This window comes from Gigantopelta aegis, chromosome 4 (assembly GCF_016097555.1).
Source record: "Gigantopelta aegis isolate Gae_Host chromosome 4, Gae_host_genome, whole genome shotgun sequence".
Lineage (NCBI taxonomy): Eukaryota > Metazoa > Mollusca > Gastropoda > Neomphalida > Peltospiridae > Gigantopelta > Gigantopelta aegis.
Genome location: NC_054702.1, coordinates 26,118,371 through 26,138,832, shown reverse-complemented (window position 1 = coordinate 26,138,832; position 20,462 = coordinate 26,118,371). Strand labels below are relative to the sequence as shown.

The 20,462-nt window shown below is 37.3% G+C and overlaps 1 protein-coding gene across 1 annotated transcript; it reads left to right on the top strand.

The window, feature by feature from the left end:
- Positions 1–950: 950 nt before the first annotated feature.
- On the top strand, positions 951–19,616 carry LOC121371984. The gene is made up of 9 exons (XM_041498217.1): positions 951–1,903; positions 2,376–2,501; positions 4,000–4,113; positions 11,747–11,899; positions 13,231–13,452; positions 14,125–14,237; positions 16,179–16,321; positions 17,762–17,863; positions 19,481–19,616. Exons 1-8 carry the CDS (start codon positions 1,252–1,254, stop codon positions 17,823–17,825), a joined length of 1,587 nt encoding a protein of 528 aa, XP_041354151.1. The 5' UTR covers positions 951–1,251; the 3' UTR covers positions 17,826–17,863; positions 19,481–19,616.
- Positions 19,617–20,462: the final 846 nt, after the last annotated feature.

Sequence of the window (20,462 nt, the reverse complement as noted above, 5' to 3'; positions counted from 1 at the left end):
AGGATCCACAACTCCACGGGAATAACCTGTGATGTCCAAACAGATAGTCAGTATTGTAATGGCTGTGTATATCAAGAACACAATGACAAACTAAATTAAAAACCTCTAATTATGGTAGGCCATGAAAAGTAGTTGGTAAATTATGCTTCCTTAGGCATAAATATTCCACGAGTGTAGACTTGTAAAAGTTAAAGTTTAAAAAATATCACCTTACTAAAAATGTGACATCATAGGTTATCTCCATAGATCCTTCATATTGATGACAGATTGGAATTTCACTAAAGCCTCATTGGTGGACCCGTTGGGCTATTTCTCATTCCAGTCAGTGCACCATGACCGGTATATGAAAACTTCATGGTATGTGCTTTCCTGTTTGTGGGATGGTCCATATGAAAGATCCCTTGCTAATAATGATTGTAAGTCAAAATTACCAAATGTTTGACATCCAATAGTCGATGATTAATAAATCAATGTACTCTAGTGATGTTGTTATACAAACTAAAAAAAAATTAAGCAAAAGACTGGACACATTTTTAGTGTATATATCATAACACTAAGCCATTTGGGAAATTGAGTATGGATAGAGCTGACCCACATATTAATCTGAATTGTGTATAATTTTCTCCAGATGATCAGCATATTGTTAATCTGCCTCTGTTGTCCAGCCTTTGAGTCCTTTTAAGGGTTAGGCTTTAGCTCAGTTGGTTAAGTGCTCACTTGAGGTGCTTGCATCGCACGATCGAACCACCTCGGTGGATTCAATCAACTGTCTGGGGTTTTTCTTGTTCCAACCAGTGCACCTCATCTGGTCAAAGGCTGTGGTATGTGCTATCTTGTCAGTGGGGAGTGCATATAAAAGAACCCTTATTGCATTAGGACAACTGTAGCGGGTTTCATCTGATGACTACATGTCAGAATTACCAAATGTTTGACATTCATTAGCTGATGATGTATATAATCAATGTGCTCTAGTGGTGTCGTTAAAAAAACCGCACTTTAACTTTGAATCCTTTTAAGTATATGTAGGTTTATATTGAAACATTCACACAGTACTGTAATTTAAGTAGCTGAAACATTCCAGTGCTGGTTATTTGTAATTACATTTTCATTTTTGGTATCTTTAAGATTTAGTTTGTTAGTTTCTTGCGCTTGCTTTTTTTCCAAGGAAAGTAACCTTGCAGATCGAGACACAAACAAAAGGATGACTCTATAACTGGTGGCTGCAAGGATAAAATTACAGAATTATCCAAGATGGAAGATGACCTTGACTTTGACCATGATGATTTTGAGCATCCGTTCATTGGAAGAGCAGGTTTCCTGAATTCAATACGCAGTTCTTGGATGAGAAACCGAGTGTTTGGAATCTTTGGTCAAAAGTCTGTTGGCAAGTCGAGGACGGTGAAGGAATTCTTGAAGAGACTTCAGTCTGATGTTGGAGATGACGGCAGCCTGAGAATCATCTCTGTTGACCTGCAGGGTGTCACGTCCATGGAGACTCTTCGCTTGAAGATCTTGCTTCTGCTAGGTTTCATCAATGAGGTCTGGAACGATGCTGATGACTGGGTCTTACAGATGTGTGATAAAATGAACACTGACATTCATCATGCCTACATACTGTCATTTGACAATGCTGAAGATTGCTTGAACAGTACATTGAAAGACGAGTTTATATCAACCTGCAGTATAATCATTTGGACTTGTCAAAATACTAGGATAATGTTTTCATCAACCACCAAAATTGCCTGTGGCTTTCCTTTTTTCTTCTGGCAAGAGTTACCTCCCATGGACACTATTGATGGATCACAGCTTATCAAGTCCATTGCACCTGATGTTGATTTTGGAGAATACCTTGAAAAAATAGTTAAACTGTGTTGTGGACTACCATTAGCATTAACTATTGCAGGTTTGTATAACTTGTAAATCTGTGTGCCTGCCACTCTGTCTCTCTCTCTTTCTCTCTCTCTCTCTCTCTATCTCTCTCTCTCTCTCTCTTAGTCTCTCTCTCCATTTCTCTCAGTCTGTCTCTCTCTCTTCTTCACTCTCTTAGTCTCTCTTAGTGTCTCCCTCCCTCTCTCTCTCTCTCTTTCTCTCTCTCTCTCTCTCTCTCTCTCTCTCTCTCCTCTCTCTCTCTCTCTCTTTCTCTCTCTCTCTCTCTATCTCTCTCTCTCTCTCTAGTGTCCATCTCTCTCCTCTCTCTCTCTCTCTCTCTCTCTCTCTCTCTCTCTCTCTCTCTCTCTCTCTCTCTCTCTCTCTCTCTCTCTCTCTCTCTCTCTCTCTCTCTCTCTCTCTCTCTCTCTCTCTCTCTCTCTGTGTGTGTGTGTGTGTGTATATACAGGGTATGTGTATGCATATGTATATAAATCAATCTCTTTTAGTCACTGGATATGCACTGAGCCAGGAAAATGAAATTGCTTTCACTGCAGCAGAGATGGTTGACATCCTCAGTCAGTGTAGACTTAGAGCACTTAGTTCAGAAAGCTATTTGCCAGAGGAACAAGTTGGTTGGTATCATTAGAATTATTATATCAAATTTTTCTTTCCTTCTGTCTTTTTATCTTCATTTTCTGTTAACGTCAGAAATCTTAATTTTTTCATGTATGAACATTCATTATTACTAGTGTAATGTATTACATACATACATACATACATACATACATACATACATACATACATACATACATACATATATATATATATATATACACACACACCTATTTTATATATTATGTACAATGTCTAACATGATTGTAAGGTAGTGATGTCAAGGCCCCAACCCTGACATTAAAAAACCCCAACCCCATAACCCCCCCCACACACACACACACACACCATTATTTTACTACATAATTTTGTTAATGTATACATGTAATGATTAAAATGTAGTAATTTGAAACAGCTTTTCTGAATATTATATAAATTTGACCTTTGACCTTTGATCTGACCGTGACCTTTAAAATTGAGTAGCCCCTTCTAAAACAATTGTACTGTCTTAAACTACAACTGTGCCAAATTTGGTGCTTTGGTCCAGCAAATCAGGATCATTACCCTAAGCCACAGCACTATGTACAAATGTATTTAACAATTTGTCATCATGCAATACAGGCTTAGAGCTTAATTTGTAGAAACCTCTGTATCTCACCACACGTTTATATCATCCAGGGCCCCATTCCATGAAAGAATTGTAGCTAAGGTTAATTGTAGTAACTTACAGTGAATTTTACAACTGGCACCTTAAGCTTTACAGCCGTTCCACAAAGTAACCTTACGGTAATCGTAAGTGCCCCTTTAATGATTAAAATATTTGTTACGAAGAAGTACGAATTAGTTAAATAGTGAATTGGTTACCGACTTTTCGGAACATCTATGATGTAGTCTATGGTATCGGACATCCATGAAGTAACTTTGTCAGTTTATTTGCTAAGCAGTAATTGCTGAATGCATAAGATGTGATTGTTATCTCCCGTAATTTCATGTAAAGGTCGTATGGCCTAGAATGTTTTTATCGAACACCGAGTTTTATAAAAGGTATTTGGTATATTATTAGATCCATTTTTATACAAAAAGTTAGTATCCTTCTTAGAAAATGACCAAATCATCATTTAACTGCCATTTGACACCTACTTTAGTGGCTTACAACTGCCTCGTACCTATTGTACATTTTCACAGTAATTTACGATGATAGTAAGCTACGCTGCGTCATGGAACTGGCTGGCGATCATAGAACAAAGTTAACGAGGCGATAGTAATGCTAAGATAGCTTCGTGGAACGGGACCCTGGGAGGTGCCTGGGATGACATTAATTCAGAGATGTCCTTTAATGTGGACATCTTCAAATGTGTTTCTACATGGTCATTCTGGTGTTTGTAGTAGCTAAAATAAATTGTATGTTAAAAAACAAAAACAAACCAGGTACATACCTCAGAAAGTATGGGGAAATGCACATATAGTTGAGGCTTAGCATGCAATGGATAATTATGGGAATATATTTTTTGTTCGCAGGAGCTGTTTACAAGAACTTTATTGAGCAGCTAACGAAGGAATTCCAGCAGAGACTTGCTGTGTTGGGATACATCCCAGGATCCTTCACAGACGTGGAGGCCAGTCAGCTGCTGGGTACGTAATGTGTTGATCAATACTGGGTATGTAATGTGTTGATCAACTACTGTGTATGTAGTGTGTTGATCAGCTACTGAGTATGTAATGTTTTGATCAATTACTGGGTATGTAATGTTTTGATCAGCTACTGGGTATGTAATGTGTTGATCAACTACTGGGTATGTAATGTTTTGATCAGCTACTGGGTATGTAATGTGTTGATCAGCTACTGGGTATGTAATGTGTTTATCAGATACTGGGTATGTATTGTGTTGATCAGCTACTTGGTATGTAAAGTGTTGATCAGCTACTGGGTATGTAATGTGTTGATCAACTACTGGGTATATTTAATGTGTTGATCAGCTACTGTGTATGTAATGTGTTGATCAACTACTGTGTATGTAATGTGTTGATCAGCTACTGGGTATGTAATGTTTTGATCAGCTACTAGGTATGTAATGTGTTGATCAGCTACTGTGTATGTAATGTGTTGATCAACTACTGTGTATGTAATGTGTTGATCAGCTACTGGGTATGTAATGTGTTGATCAGCTACTGGGTATGTAATGTGTTGATCAGCTACTGGGTATGTATTGTGTTTATCAGCTACTGGGTATGTAATGTTTTGATCACCTACTGGGTATGTAATGTTTTGATCAGCTACTGGGTACATAATGTGTTGATCAATACTGGGTATGTAATGTGTTGATCAACTACTGTGTATGTAGTGTGTTGATCAATTACTGGGTATGTAATGTTTTGATCAGCTACTGGGTATGTATTGTGTTGATCAACTACTGGGTATGTAATGTTTTGATCAGCTACTGGGTATGTAATGTGTTGATCAGCTACTGGGTATGTAATGTGTTGATCAACTATTGGGTATATGTAATGTGTTGATCACCTGCTGTGTATGTAATGTGTTGATCAACTACTGTGTATGTAATGTGTTGATCAGCTACTGGGTATGTAATGTGTTGATCAACTACTGTGTATGTAATGTGTTGATCAGCTACTGGGTATGTAATGTGTTGATCAACTATTGGGTATATGTAATGTGTTGATCACCTGCTGTGTATGTAATGTGTTGATCAGCTACTGGGTAATTAATGTGTTGATCAGCTACTGGGTATGTAATGTGTTTATCAGATACTGGGTATGTAATGTGTTGATCAGCTATTTGGTATGTAAAGTGTTGATCAGCTACTGGGTATGTAGTGTGTTGATCAATTACTGGGTATGTAATGTTTTGATCAGCTACTGGGTATGTATTGTGTTGATCAACTACTGGGTATGTAATGTTTTGATCAGCTACTGGGTATGTAATGTGTTGATCAGCTACTGGGTATTTAATGTGTTGATCAACTATTGGGTATATGTAATGTGTTGATCACCTGCTGTGTATGTAATGTGTTGATCAACTATTGTGTATATAATGTGTTGATCAGCTACTGGGTATGTAATGTGTTGATCAACTACTGTGTATGTAATGTGTTGATCAACTACTGGGTATGTAATGTGTTGATCAACTATTGGGTATATGTAATGTGTTGATCACCTGCTGTGTATGTAATGTGTTGATCAGCTACTGGGTATGTAATGTGTTGATCAGCTACTGGGTATGTAATGTGTTGATCAGCTACTGGGTATGTATTGTGTTTATCAGCTACTGGGTATGTAATGTTTTGATCACCTACTGGGTATGTAATGTTTTGATCAGCTACTGGGTACGTAATGTGTTGATCAATACTGGGTATGTAATGTGTTGATCAACTACTGTGTATGTAGTGTGTTGATCAATTACTGGGTATGTAATGTTTTGATCAGCTACTGGGTATGTATTGTGTTGATCAACTACTGGGTATGTAATGTTTTGATCAGCTACTGGGTATGTAATGTGTTGATCAGCTACTGGGTATGTAATGTGTTGATCAACTATTGGGTATATGTAATGTGTTGATCACCTGCTGTGTATGTAATGTGTTGATCAACTACTGTGTATGTAATGTGTTGATCAGCTACTGGGTATGTAATGTGTTGATCAACTACTGTGTATGTAATGTGTTGATCAGCTACTGGGTATGTAATGTGTTGATCAACTACTGGGTATATGTAATGTGTTGATCACCTGCTGTGTATGTAATGTGTTGATCAGCTACTGGGTATGTAATGTGTTGATCAGCTACTGGGTATGTAATGTGTTTATCAGATACTGGGTATGTAATGTGTTGATCAGCTATTTGGTATGTAAAGTGTTGATCAGCTACTGGGTATGTAGTGTGTTGATCAATTACTGGGTATGTAATGTTTTGATCAGCTACTGGGTATGTATTGTGTTGATCAACTACTGGGTATGTAATGTTTTGATCAGCTACGTGGTATGTAATGTGTTGATCAGCTACTGGGTATGTAATGTGTTGATCAACTATTGGGTATATGTAATGTGTTGATCACCTGCTGTGTATGTAATGTGTTGATCAACTACTGTGTATGTAATGTGTTGATCAGCTACTGGGTATGTAATGTGTTGATCAACTACTGTGTATGTAATGTGTTGATCAACTACTGGGTATGTAATGTGTTGATCAACTATTGGGTATATGTAATGTGTTGATCACCTGCTGTGTATGTAATGTGTTGATCAGCTACTGGGTATGTAATGTGTTGATCAGCTACTGGGTATGTAATGTGTTGATCAACTACTGGGTATATGTAATGTGTTGATCAGCTACTGGGTATGTAATGTGTTGATCAACTACTGTGTATGTAATGTGTTGATCAGCTACTGTGTATGTAATGTTTTGATCAGCTACTGGGTATGTAATGTATTGATCAGCTACTGGGTATGTAATGTGTTGATCAGCTACTGGGTATGTAATGTGTTTATCAGATACTGGGTATGTAATGTGTTGATCAGCTACTGGGTATGTAATGTGTTGATCAGCTACTGGGTATGTAATGTGTTGATCAACTACTGGGTATGTAATGTGTTGATCAACTATTGGGTATATGTAATGTGTTGATCACCTGCTGTGTATGTAATGTGTTGATCAGCTACTGGGTATGTAATGTGTTGATCAGCTACTGGGTATGTAATGTGTTGATCAACTACTGGGTATATGTAATGTGTTGATCAGCTACTGGGTATGTAATGTGTTGATCAACTACTGTGTATGTAATGTGTTGATCAGCTACTGGGTATGTAATGTGTTGATCAACTACTGGGTATATGTAATGTGTTGATCACCTGCTGTGTATGTAATGTGTTGATCAGCTACTGGGTATGTAATGTGTTGATCAGCTACTGGGTATGTAATGTGTTTATCAGATACTGGGTATGTAATGTGTTGATCAGCTATTTGGTATGTAAAGTGTTGATCAGCTACTGGGTATGTAGTGTGTTGATCAATTACTGGGTATGTAATGTTTTGATCAGCTACTGGGTATGTATTGTGTTGATCAACTACTGGGTATGTAATGTTTTGATCAGCTACGTGGTATGTAATGTGTTGATCAGCTACTGGGTATGTAATGTGTTGATCAACTATTGGGTATATGTAATGTGTTGATCACCTGCTGTGTATGTAATGTGTTGATCAACTACTGTGTATGTAATGTGTTGATCAGCTACTGGGTATGTAATGTGTTGATCAACTACTGTGTATGTAATGTGTTGATCAACTACTGGGTATGTAATGTGTTGATCAACTATTGGGTATATGTAATGTGTTGATCACCTGCTGTGTATGTAATGTGTTGATCAGCTACTGGGTATGTAATGTGTTGATCAGCTACTGGGTATGTAATGTGTTGATCAACTACTGGGTATATGTAATGTGTTGATCAGCTACTGGGTATGTAATGTGTTGATCAACTACTGTGTATGTAATGTGTTGATCAGCTACTGGGTATGTAATGTTTTGATCAGCTACTGGGTATGTAATGTGTTGATCAGCTACTGGGTATGTAATGTGTTGATCAGCTACTGGGTATGTAATGTGTTGATCAGCTACTGGGTATAATGTGTTGATCTACTACTAGATATGTAATGTGTTGATCAACTACTGGGTATGTAATGTTTTGATCAGCTACTGGGTACGTAATGTGTTGATCAATACTGTGTATGTAATGTGTTGATCAGCTACTGGGTATGTAATGTGTTGATCAGCTACTGGGTATGTAATGTGTTGATCAACTACTGGGTATATGTAATGTGTTGATCAGCTACTGGGTATGTAATGTGTTGATCAACTACTGTGTATGTAATGTGTTGATCAGCTACTGGGTATGTAATGTGTTGATCAACTACTGGGTATATGTAATGTGTTGATCACCTGCTGTGTATGTAATGTGTTGATCAGCTACTGGGTATGTAATGTGTTGATCAGCTACTGGGTATGTAATGTGTTTATCAGATACTGGGTATGTAATGTGTTGATCAGCTATTTGGTATGTAAAGTGTTGATCAGCTACTGGGTATGTAGTGTGTTGATCAATTACTGGGTATGTAATGTTTTGATCAGCTACTGGGTATGTATTGTGTTGATCAACTACTGGGTATGTAATGTTTTGATCAGCTACGTGGTATGTAATGTGTTGATCAGCTACTGGGTATGTAATGTGTTGATCAACTATTGGGTATATGTAATGTGTTGATCACCTGCTGTGTATGTAATGTGTTGATCAACTACTGTGTATGTAATGTGTTGATCAGCTACTGGGTATGTAATGTGTTGATCAACTACTGTGTATGTAATGTGTTGATCAACTACTGGGTATGTAATGTGTTGATCAACTATTGGGTATATGTAATGTGTTGATCACCTGCTGTGTATGTAATGTGTTGATCAGCTACTGGGTATGTAATGTGTTGATCAGCTACTGGGTATGTAATGTGTTGATCAACTACTGGGTATATGTAATGTGTTGATCAGCTACTGGGTATGTAATGTGTTGATCAACTACTGTGTATGTAATGTGTTGATCAGCTACTGGGTATGTAATGTTTTGATCAGCTACTGGGTATGTAATGTGTTGATCAGCTACTGGGTATGTAATGTGTTGATCAGCTACTGGGTATGTAATGTGTTGATCAGCTACTGGGTATAATGTGTTGATCTACTACTAGATATGTAATGTGTTGATCAACTACTGGGTATGTAATGTGTTGATCAACTACTAGATATGTATTCTTAAGTCAGCTACTGGGTATGTAATGTGTTGATCAGTTACTGGGTATGTACTGTGTTGATCTACTGGGTATGTAATGTGTTGATCAACTACTGGGTATATGTAATGTGTTGATCACCTGCTGTGTATGTAATGTGTTGATCAGCTACTGGGTATGTAATGTGTTGATCAGCTACTGGGTATGTAATGTGTTTATCAGATACTGGGTATGTAATGTGTTGATCAGCTATTTGGTATGTAAAGTGTTGATCAGCTACTGGGTATGTAGTGTGTTGATCAATTACTGGGTATGTAATGTTTTGATCAGCTACTGGGTATGTATTGTGTTGATCAACTACTGGGTATGTAATGTTTTGATCAGCTACGTGGTATGTAATGTGTTGATCAGCTACTGGGTATGTAATGTGTTGATCAACTATTGGGTATATGTAATGTGTTGATCACCTGCTGTGTATGTAATGTGTTGATCAACTACTGTGTATGTAATGTGTTGATCAGCTACTGGGTATGTAATGTGTTGATCAACTACTGTGTATGTAATGTGTTGATCAACTACTGGGTATGTAATGTGTTGATCAACTATTGGGTATATGTAATGTGTTGATCACCTGCTGTGTATGTATGTGTTGATCAGCTACTGGGTATGTAATGTGTTGATCAGCTACTGGGTATGTAATGTGTTGATCAGCTACTGGGTATGTAATGTGTTGATCAGCTACTGGGTATGTAATGTATTGATCAGCTACTGGGTATGTAATGTGTTGATCAGCTACTGGGTATGTAATGTGTTGATCAGCTACTGGGTATGTAATGTATCAGCTACTGGGTATGTAATGTGTTGATCAGCTACTGGGTATGTAATGTGTTGATCAGCTACTGGGTATGTAATGTGTTGATCAGCTACTGGGTATAATGTGTTGATCTACTACTAGATATGTAATGTGTTGATCAACTACTGGGTATGTAATGTGTTGATCAACTACTAGATATGTATTCTTAAGTCAGCTACTGGGTATGTAATGTGTTGATCAGTTACTGGGTATGTACTGTGTTGATCTACTGGGTATGTAATGTGTTGATCAACTACTGGGTTTGTATGTGTTGACCAACTACTGGGTAGGGTATGTAATGTGTTGATCAACTACTAGGTATGTAATGTGTTGATCAACTACTGGGTGTGTAATGTGTTGATCAGCTACTGGGTATGTGATGTGTTGATCAGCTACTGAGTATGTAATGTCGTGATCAACTACTTGGTATGTTATGTGTTGATCAACTACTTGGTATGTAATGTGTTGATCTACTACTAGGTATGTAATGTGTTAATCAACTACTGGGTATGTAATGTGTTGATCAACTACTGGTATGTAATGTGTTGATCGACTACTGGTATGTAATGTGTTGATCAACTACTGGGTATGTAATGTTTTGATCAACTACTGGGTTTGTAATGTGTTGATTAACTACTGGATATGTAATGTGTTGATCAGCTCCTAGGTTTGTAATGTGTTGATTAACTGCTGAGTATGTAATGTGTGGATCAACTGGGTATGTGTTATTAAGTCAGTCGCTGGGTATGTGTTATTACGTCGGTCACTGGGTATGTGTTATTGAGTCAGTCACTGGATATGTTATTAAGTCAGTCACTGGGTAAGTGTTGTTAAGTCAGTCACTGGATATGTGTTGTTAAGTCAGTCACTGGGATGTGTTATGAAATCAGTCACTGGATATGTGTTATTAAGTCAGTCACTAGATATGTGCTATTAATTCAGTCACTGGGTAGGTGTTATCAAGTCGGTCACTGGGTAGGTGTTATCAAGTCAGTCTCTGGGTAGGTGTTATCAAGTCAGTCACTGGGTAGGTGTTGTCAAGTCAGTCACTGGGTATGTGTTGTCAAGTCAGTTACTGGGTAGGTGTTGTTAAGTCAGTCACTGGGTAGGTGTTATTAAGTCAGTCACTGGGTATGTGTTATTAAGTCAGTTACTGAGTATGTGTTTGTTAGTTACTTAGTATGCTTTGAAGCCTGAATTTGTCATCATAATTGTTATGGTCATCTTTTCGATGCTATTTTAGAGATACAAGAGCAGGTTTAATTTCACCTTTTGAATTCTGCTAGTGTTGAGCCATTGGTTGTGATACAGTGTTAAAATATATAGTGAAATGAATTGGGTGGATCGTATAGTGGCCATCATCGATGATTGACTACATTTATACTACTCTCACACTACCAACTGCCAGCACAAGGTTGGCCACCTTTCTGCTGTCACGACATCTATGGCTGTCCAGTTGCTAGATGGCTCACTTGTATTACCCTTTAGTTGTTAATCTGAACGCACGTACCCGTCGTAAGTCAGGAGTCGGGGGAAATAACAAAGCAACCGTCAAGTTGGCCAACTTTGTCATAACAGTTGACAGTCTGAGCCTAGCTTTACACAGGTGGTCACGTGTGTTTGTCTTGTAGCTCATCCTACTACTAGTGACACTCGCCAGCAGACATTAAGACCCCTGCTGAGACGTTACATGATAGAGTTTCAACCTAAAACCAGGAGATACAACATCCATGGTATTCTGCAGGACTGCCTCGAAGTTTATTTCAACATTGAGAACCTTCCAGGTAAGAATTATTAAGCCTGGATATAATTAGCCATTGCATACTGTAAAAATTAGGGCCTCCACAAGTCCAAAATATTGGACTCGGGTATTCGAAGGTCAAACTCAACCCGGACTCGAGTACCCGACACTTACACTAGATAGTAATGAGACTGAGTAATAAAGTAAACTAGCATTATGCATCTTAATTCCAGTGCTGAACGTGGATGCCAAGTCATGCCTTGTATTGCATTGCACACATTCTCATAGCCCTGTGATGTAACCGGTGGCAAGCATATAGCAAAATGTTTGTCCTTGAACGGTGCTTGAACCTTAATTGGATATAGGCACATTAATGTGTTATACTATTCTATCATATGCTTTGCATTGGGTACTCAAGTCCTGTGAATGGACTCAAATCTTGCTTGACATGTTGTTTGATTAAATTGTCCAAGAAGGTTTATGTGTTTCTATTTATGTCCATAACACCACTGCATACTTTAAGAAGCATTATTAGTCCAGAGAAAATAAAGCCTATATGTTAACCCTTACATAGCATGGCAGCATGATAGCACTTTGCACCATTGTTAGTTTCACATCAGAAAAAAAGATAAGTTCATGATGTCATTCCTTCACAGACAAGAATGCATATTGTTCTATCCTCACAACGCATAAAATAAAATAACTTTAGTTGAATTTTTTAAGTATATATAGACCCACTGGGTATACAAATAATAAATACAATGTCTCTAGCTCCACCCATATGATTAGTTCTGGATAAGTCCTTAGTGTCATTTCTGTCATCTCTTTGTTTGGTGGTGTATAGATGTACTGGAGTGCTATTGCTGTAGCCTCAGTCCTGTCTTGAGTATCATTTCTATCTTGTGATGTATAGATTTATGGACGTGCTACTGCAATAGTAATTTTTGTGATGGGGTGTTGTGAAACATTCATCCATTTCATGCCATACCTTCAGTCCTATCCTTCCTGACCTTCAGTACAAAAACGCTACTGCCATACCTGCAGTCTTGTGACGTATGGATGTACAAAAGTGCTATTGCCATACCTTCAGCCTGTCATTGCTATAATGACTTTTGTTATAGTGCATAGAAGCTAGCAGAGAAGTACTACTACTGTACCACCATTCCTACCCTTAGTATCATTGCTATCATCTCTTTTCTTGTGAATGTTTTACTTTTAGAAGTGATATTGCTGCACCTTCAGTCCTGCCTTTATTATGATTGCTATACAATGTAATCTCTTTTCTTGTGATATGTAGTCGTATGCATGTGCTATTGCCATATGTTCAATTCTGCTTTGTATGATTGCTATAAAAAAATTTCTTGTGATGTGTAGACATCCAAAAGCGCTACTGTGTTACGTTCAGTCGGGTTCTGCATGAGCTGAGTTGCCAGATGGAGACAGCTGAGTATCTGGAAGCGTACGCTGCATTCATCCAGGAATATCCCAACCTGCAGAAACTGCTGACCAACGTGATGCACTCCACAGAGGAGATGTTCCCCTTCTACATCGAAATGGCGGCCACATCCTCCAATCTCATCATTGGGTTCTTTGGCAGTGAGTGTATTTTAATACAATACAATACTGAACAGAGTGGAATGACATTAAATGATAGCCGAGTCTTTGTCTGAAGTGTAATGTAATCCAGTTAGTGGATGTCTTTACTGAATAATACATGACAAAATTCAATACTTTTTATGACAAAGTTTGAGATGGAAGGAAAAATAAAATCCTTTAAAATCAGTTATTCTTTTTGAGTTACTGAAATCTTTGTAATCACTGTATCACTCTATGGCAACAAGGAGGACCTAGAGAGGATGATGCTCTTCATCATCCGATCAAATATAGAAGTGTAGTCAATGAATGCAAAGAAGAAGAAGAACTATCTTATATATTTAATAAACAAAGGTATTTCCTCAAATATGTTTGGCAATAAAATGCAGTAGGTAACTTATGAACTATATATTTTTCATATCTTCTGCAAGCAGTTCACATGCATATATATATATTTGTCAGGTATACTGTGGGTGTCCCACCAATCATTGTCCATTTCACAAACAGAGTATTTGAATTTGACCTAAATTGTAAATAAGATCTGAAGAACATCAAAGAAAGGCCTTTCGTATCAGACGAACAAAACAAGAGTTGATGATCTTTTGTAAATGCTTATACTGTATATCATTAAAAGTACACTAAAGAAGTCGGCTTTAATTATATTATATTTTGTAGACGAAAGTATTCTGTTTTTCACCAAGTGTTTTGAACTAGCACAGCAGTATGGGAAGCAGAGAGACCAGGCTCTGGCGATGACACACTACGGTCGAACTCTGACCAGTGTCAAGGTGAGATGAGTCATGTGACTATATCACCAAATATTTTCATTTGATTTCTACTTATTGTTGTGCTTATATCCAATTACGGTTTAAGCACGCTGTTCTGGGCACACACCTCAGCTATCTGGGCTGTCTGTCATGGACAGTGGGTTAGTTGTTAGTTGGTTAGTGGTTAGTGAGAGAGAAGAGGGTGTAGTGGCCTTACACCTACCAATTGAGCCCTTAAGAACTCACTGTATCAGCCTGTAGTCTGATGGCTTAACCACTGTGCCACCGTGGCCAGTATTACCAAGTAACTATAGTAATGGTGATATGTTTTCGCTACATATAATAAAGAAAAGAGAGCAATGTTCTCGCTCGGCGAAAATTAAAGGAGGGCGGCCGCACGGCACCACACCCTTCAAAAAAAAAAAAAAAAAAAAAAAAAGTGGAGTGGGGTGGGGGAGCATGGTTACCATATTATTGTGTGTTAGTAGACTTTGTTGAAAGATATACTTGTTATTTTGCCTACAAAAAAGTGCAAAAGAAGTTTATACGAAATACAAGCACTCGTCTTTTAATTGAACCAAAGATGTTATCGGTCTGACATTCACGGGCAGTTCTGGTTTTGCTGAACCGATCAAAGTTTTCCCCTGCGCATGCTGTAACCTCACCGTGGTGCAGGGGTGTAACATTCTCTTTGAGAATGGCCAATACAGCACATATTGAAATTTTGAGTAAAAGTCAGTATCTATCTGTGATATTTGTATTTTCGCACAGTTCTTTACACTGTTTTTATCTAAATTTTGAATTTTTATATTGATGTTGATCATCACCTTATTTGTTTGCATTACCATAGTTTGACACCCAATAGCCGATGTATTTTTCATGCTGGGGTGTCATTAAACATTCATTCATTCATTCGATCAAAGTTTTAATATTATTATTTTAATAAAGATTTCAAGATATACGAAAAACAATAAAGATGTTTGTAAAGTGATCCCCTAATGTCGGTACATTTTTTGTTCTTTCCATCTTCATCGAATGAATCGATCGCTGTGATAAAATATCACCAGCTGATAAAAAGTTTAGTTTTTGTAAAGGTGATGTATATATTATTTGTTACACAAGATAAATGATTTTAATGATAAACACTACCACTTCCATTGTTTTATAAGCAGTGATATACCCCCAAAATGAAAAGTTTACAATATTTTATAAATAATTGCTGAATAAACTGAATGACAGAAGTGACAGAAAGAAAAAACCATCAGTTACAACCAATATATTATATCTGCAATTGAGGACAAAATATCAGACGATAGTTAGTGGAAACAAAAGACAGAATGACCATTCTGATCACGTGACAAATTTGGCGCCAAATAAGTGGGGGGGGGGGGGTTACAATCGGAGATTGCCGAATCCGTAAAAAATAAAAAAAATTTCATTGCTCAAATAAAATATAATTTTTATTGTGCGTATTAAACATACAAATGCATACAGATATGGGACAAAATAGAGGCTGTTAAAAATACTGTTAAATTACGTTACGGTGACTGTCATAGATGTTTCGTCAATTGCTTTTTCGTGTACAACACAGCTTGTTTCCTTTGATGTCTAGTGTGCCGACTGATCTTTGTGTTTTTTTATGTGTGGAAAAAAGTGTGCATTTGGAAATTATACCGGAGATAGGTGCTGTAAAATATAGCATGGTACTGGAAAATAAACAGGGGCACAGAAAAATAAAGGAGGGCGGAGATCATGAAAGGAGGGTGGCAAAATGTAATAGTGGAGAGGGCCGCCCCGCTTAAATGGAACAGCGAGAACTCTCAGAGAGAGAAAGAGAAAAGAACTTAAGCTATAGTCAGTGATTAACAATGTTCTCTAATGTTGTTAAATAAAACAAAATTTAACTTCCTCTTGAGTAGATGCATGACCATGTAGGTATATATATTTGTTCTTAATTAACAGTCTGATTTTATGGGAGGAAGAAAAATGTTAACAGAGGCAGTCAACATCCTGGAGTTGTCTCCCCCTACAGAGTCTCTGGCAACTGTTCTGCTTAGTTTGGGTTGGACAGTTTATCTCCAGGGTGAGATTCCACAAGCTATTAAGTAAGTACAGAGTTTACATCTTTTATCATTTTACTAAAACACTAATTTGTAAAAGCATTATTAAATGTATTAATCAATAGGCCTAGTGGCATTCAGTGATTCATAGTTAATCATTTACTGCTTAAAGTTAAAGACATTGTAAATGACATCTGCACATTTACAAACTGACTTATAAATAGATGACATCATTATTTAAGGTTAATCTATATAAAGGCTTACTTTCAAAAGCAATTCACGTCTGCAGATTTAGCAGACATCCGTAACTCAGACATCAGCTGTACATAATTTTTTCAATTACTGTTTGTATTTATAATTATGTGCTGTTTTTATATTGTTTTGTTCTTTTTTCTTGTATTTTGTAATATATGTTTTGTAAACTGTACCTTTGCCCATGGGCATATGGGGACTCTTTGATTTAGGGGGGCTGGAGGGGTTGATTTGCCCGAAATTTTACCCAGATAAAAACTTCCCGAATTTTCCCCAGTGTTCTGCCCCCCCCAGGTCGTACGCCCATGCCTTTGCCAGTAAAAAAGAAAAATAACGAATTAAAAAAAACAAAAAACAATTCAAACTTTTTTTTTCTTTTTTACTTATTTTCATGCTTATATCCAATTAAGGTTCAAGCACACTGTCCTGGGCACACACCTCGGTTATCTGGGCTGTCTGTCCAGGACAGTGAGTTAGTGGTTCGTGAAAGAGAAGAGGATTTAGTGGTTTTACACCTACATATCGAGTCGTTAAAACTTGCTCTGGGTGGGAGCCGGTACCGGGCTGTGAACCCTGTACCTACCAGCCTTATGTCCTATGGTTTAACCATGACATCACCGAGGCCACAACATCATGTGACTCGGTCAGTTAGGGTAAGATCAAAGATGCCAAGTGGCTCTATGTGTACTGCTATGTTGGTCGTTGACTGTGCCTCTTTTAACTGATTACAGCATCTTGCAATGTCGTTGTAAAGAAGTATTTTCAGAAGTCGGATGTACAGTTGTTCCTAATTTGCCCTATTCATGTTGGAATGTGTGAATTCCAATGTAATGAACAGAATAACCTTGTACTCCCAAATTTTTTTGGACAGAAGTTGTAAATGTAGTGATGATGGTCATTGTATTGATGTTGTACTGTATATATATATTATACTTATGTTTTGGTTAAAAGCACTATTAGTAAAGTCTGCTGTGTTATCTACAAATATGAATTTTAATTTTTAAAAATATACAGCCCATCTGGTGTTATGAAAACAGTCCCATCTTGCTGATTGCTGATTTCATTAATTCAGCATTTCAGCTGAGGACTAGATGTTGTAAAGAAAAAGTCATATTTGCTGTCTGTTATAAATTTGCAAAATGAATTTTTAATTATAAAAACATACAGTCAAACAGTTGTCATGGAAACAGTCTCATCCTTTCATAAATAATGATAATGATTTCACTGATTCAGGCATTTCAGTAGAGGTCTCGAAGTCGTGAAAGAAGCAGGGTGTGAAGACAGTTATCCTGTGTAAACTCCTCAACTGTCTTGGTCTTTCTAACATCGTGGAGGGTAAGAGGTTGCATATTTTAAAATTTATACTGATGGAAAGAAATAAAGGATCACACAGATAGCAACAAGAAATAATGACTGCATCAAAAATCAATTCATATTGTCAGAAGTTGACTGGGAAGATATAGGCAGCAGATTCAACACTACAGACATTCAATACCAAATTACAACTTGGTATGAAATACAGATATTACTATGCTAGTTGAGAATTAAATATGTTCTACAATTTGACATGTTCCCTTATTTCTTTCCATCAGTATATTTGACCTTGGTCTGGTAACATAGAGGGTAAAAGATTCCACATTTTAAAATATATTTGACCTTGGTCTGGCCAACATCTTAGAGGGTAAGAGGTTGCACATTAAAAAATATATTTGACCTTGGTCTGGTAACATAGAGGGTAAATAAAAGATTCCACATGTTAAAATGTATTTGATCTTGGTATCTAATAACTTAATGGGTTTATTTGATCCTAGTCTGGCTTACAATTTAGTTAGCAGATTCTAAAAGTACATGTATTTGACCTTGGTTTAGCTAACAACTTAAAGCATAAGAGATTGCAGATTTTAAAATGTATTTGATCTTGGTCTGGTAACATACCTTAGAGGGTAAGAGACTATAGTTTTTAAAATGTATTTAACAGAGGTCTGGTTACTGCAGACTTTAAAATGTATTTGTCCTAGATCTGTCTTAACAATTTGTATGGTAAGAAACTGCAGATTTTAAAATGTTTTTGACCTATATGTCTGCTTAAAAATTTATATGGTAAGATACAGCAGATTTTAAAATGTATTTGACCTAGATCTGTCTAACAATTTGTATGGTAAGATACTGCAGATTTTAAGAAGTATTTGACCTAGATCTGTCTAACAATTTGTATGGTAAGATACTTCAGATTTTAAGAAGTATTTGACCTAGGTCTGTCTAACAATTTGTATGGTAAGATACTGCATACTTTAAGAAGTATTTGACCTAGGTCTGGTTAACAATTTGTATGGTAAGATACTGCATACTTTAAGAAGTATTTGACCTAGATCTGTCTAACAATTTGTATGGTAAGATACTTCAGATTTTAAGAAGTATTTGACCTAGGTCTGTCTAACAATTTGTATGGTAAGATACTGCATACTTTAAGAAGTATTTGACCTAGGTCTGGTTAACAGTTTGTATGGCAAGATACTGCAGATTTTAAGAAGTATTTGAGCTAGGTATGGTTAACAATTTGTATGGTAAGATACTGCAGATTTTAATAAGTATTTGACCTAGGTCTGGTTAACAATTTGTATGGTAAGATACTGTAGATTTTAAAATGTATTTGACCTAGGTCTGGTTAACAATTTGTATGGTGAGATACTGTAGATTTTAAAATATACATGTACATATATTTGACCTTGGTTTGTCTAACAATTTAAAGAATAAAGAGATTGCAGATTTTAAAATGTATTTGATCTTGGTCTGGTAACATATCTTAGAGGGTAAGAGATTACAGCTTCTAAAATGTATCTGACCTAGGTCTGGCTAACAACTGGTAGAGTAAGAGATTGCCAATCTTTTACGAGAGAGCAGAGGGGGTAAATAATATGATTCTTTTTATTTAATGTTGTTTTTTCTTTCTAGGAAGGTTCACTGAGGCCGAGACACATTTTGTTAGTGCTTTAAGAAAATACAAACAAAAACTGGGTGAAATACACCCAACTGTTGGATCAGTTTACAATAACATAGGAGTCCTCATGACCAAAAAGGGAGATCACGAACGTGCCAGTGAGTATTACGAGCATGGGTTGCAAGTCAAAAGACAGAGTAACGCACCAGTCATAGCGATAGTGGCATCACAGAGCACCATGGCATCAACATAACCTACCTGGGTAGATTCATCGAAGCCAGGTTTCTTCTGCAAGAAGCTATGGAAACATTGGACAGAGCTCCAGAGCTTTACAGATCTGAGCGAAGTCAGATACTCGATACGATGGGTCGGGTGTATTGGAAGGAAGGGAGATACGAAGATGCCATAACAAGTTACAAAGCTGCTGTGGACATTAGGAGGACCCATTTCTGTGGTGCGGCACCACATATCAAAAGCCTCATTGCCTTAGGAGGTGTTTATAAAGATGCTCGAATGCTGGATGAGGCGTTGGCAGCATTCCAGAAGGCTCTGTGGTATCATGCTGAGGCTTACGAACAGAAGACAGATGTACAAAAAATTTACGATTGTTACATGGGGATGGTTGGGGTGCTGACTCAAATGGGCAATTCCCGGCAGTTGGAGGAGGCGTATGAAGGAGCTGCTGCTCAGCTGAGAAAACTGATTGCCATGTACAAGGCAAATGATCTTGACCATCTAGCACAGGAATTCAGAGCCAAGTTAACAGAACTGAGAAGAGACAAGATCGCAAACCCTCTATTCTCATAAGATGTTGTATAATACAGCTGAATCACATTGGCTCGAACCATGTCGGTGTTCGAGAAAGTGTTTGACCTATCGGGTAGTTTGACCTCATCGGGTAGTTTGACCTCATCATTCTGTTAACATCGTGTAAGTGTAACTCGGGACTTCATTTTTGGTTCAAGCATCGTGGAGTATTCGACCCTTCCGAGATTC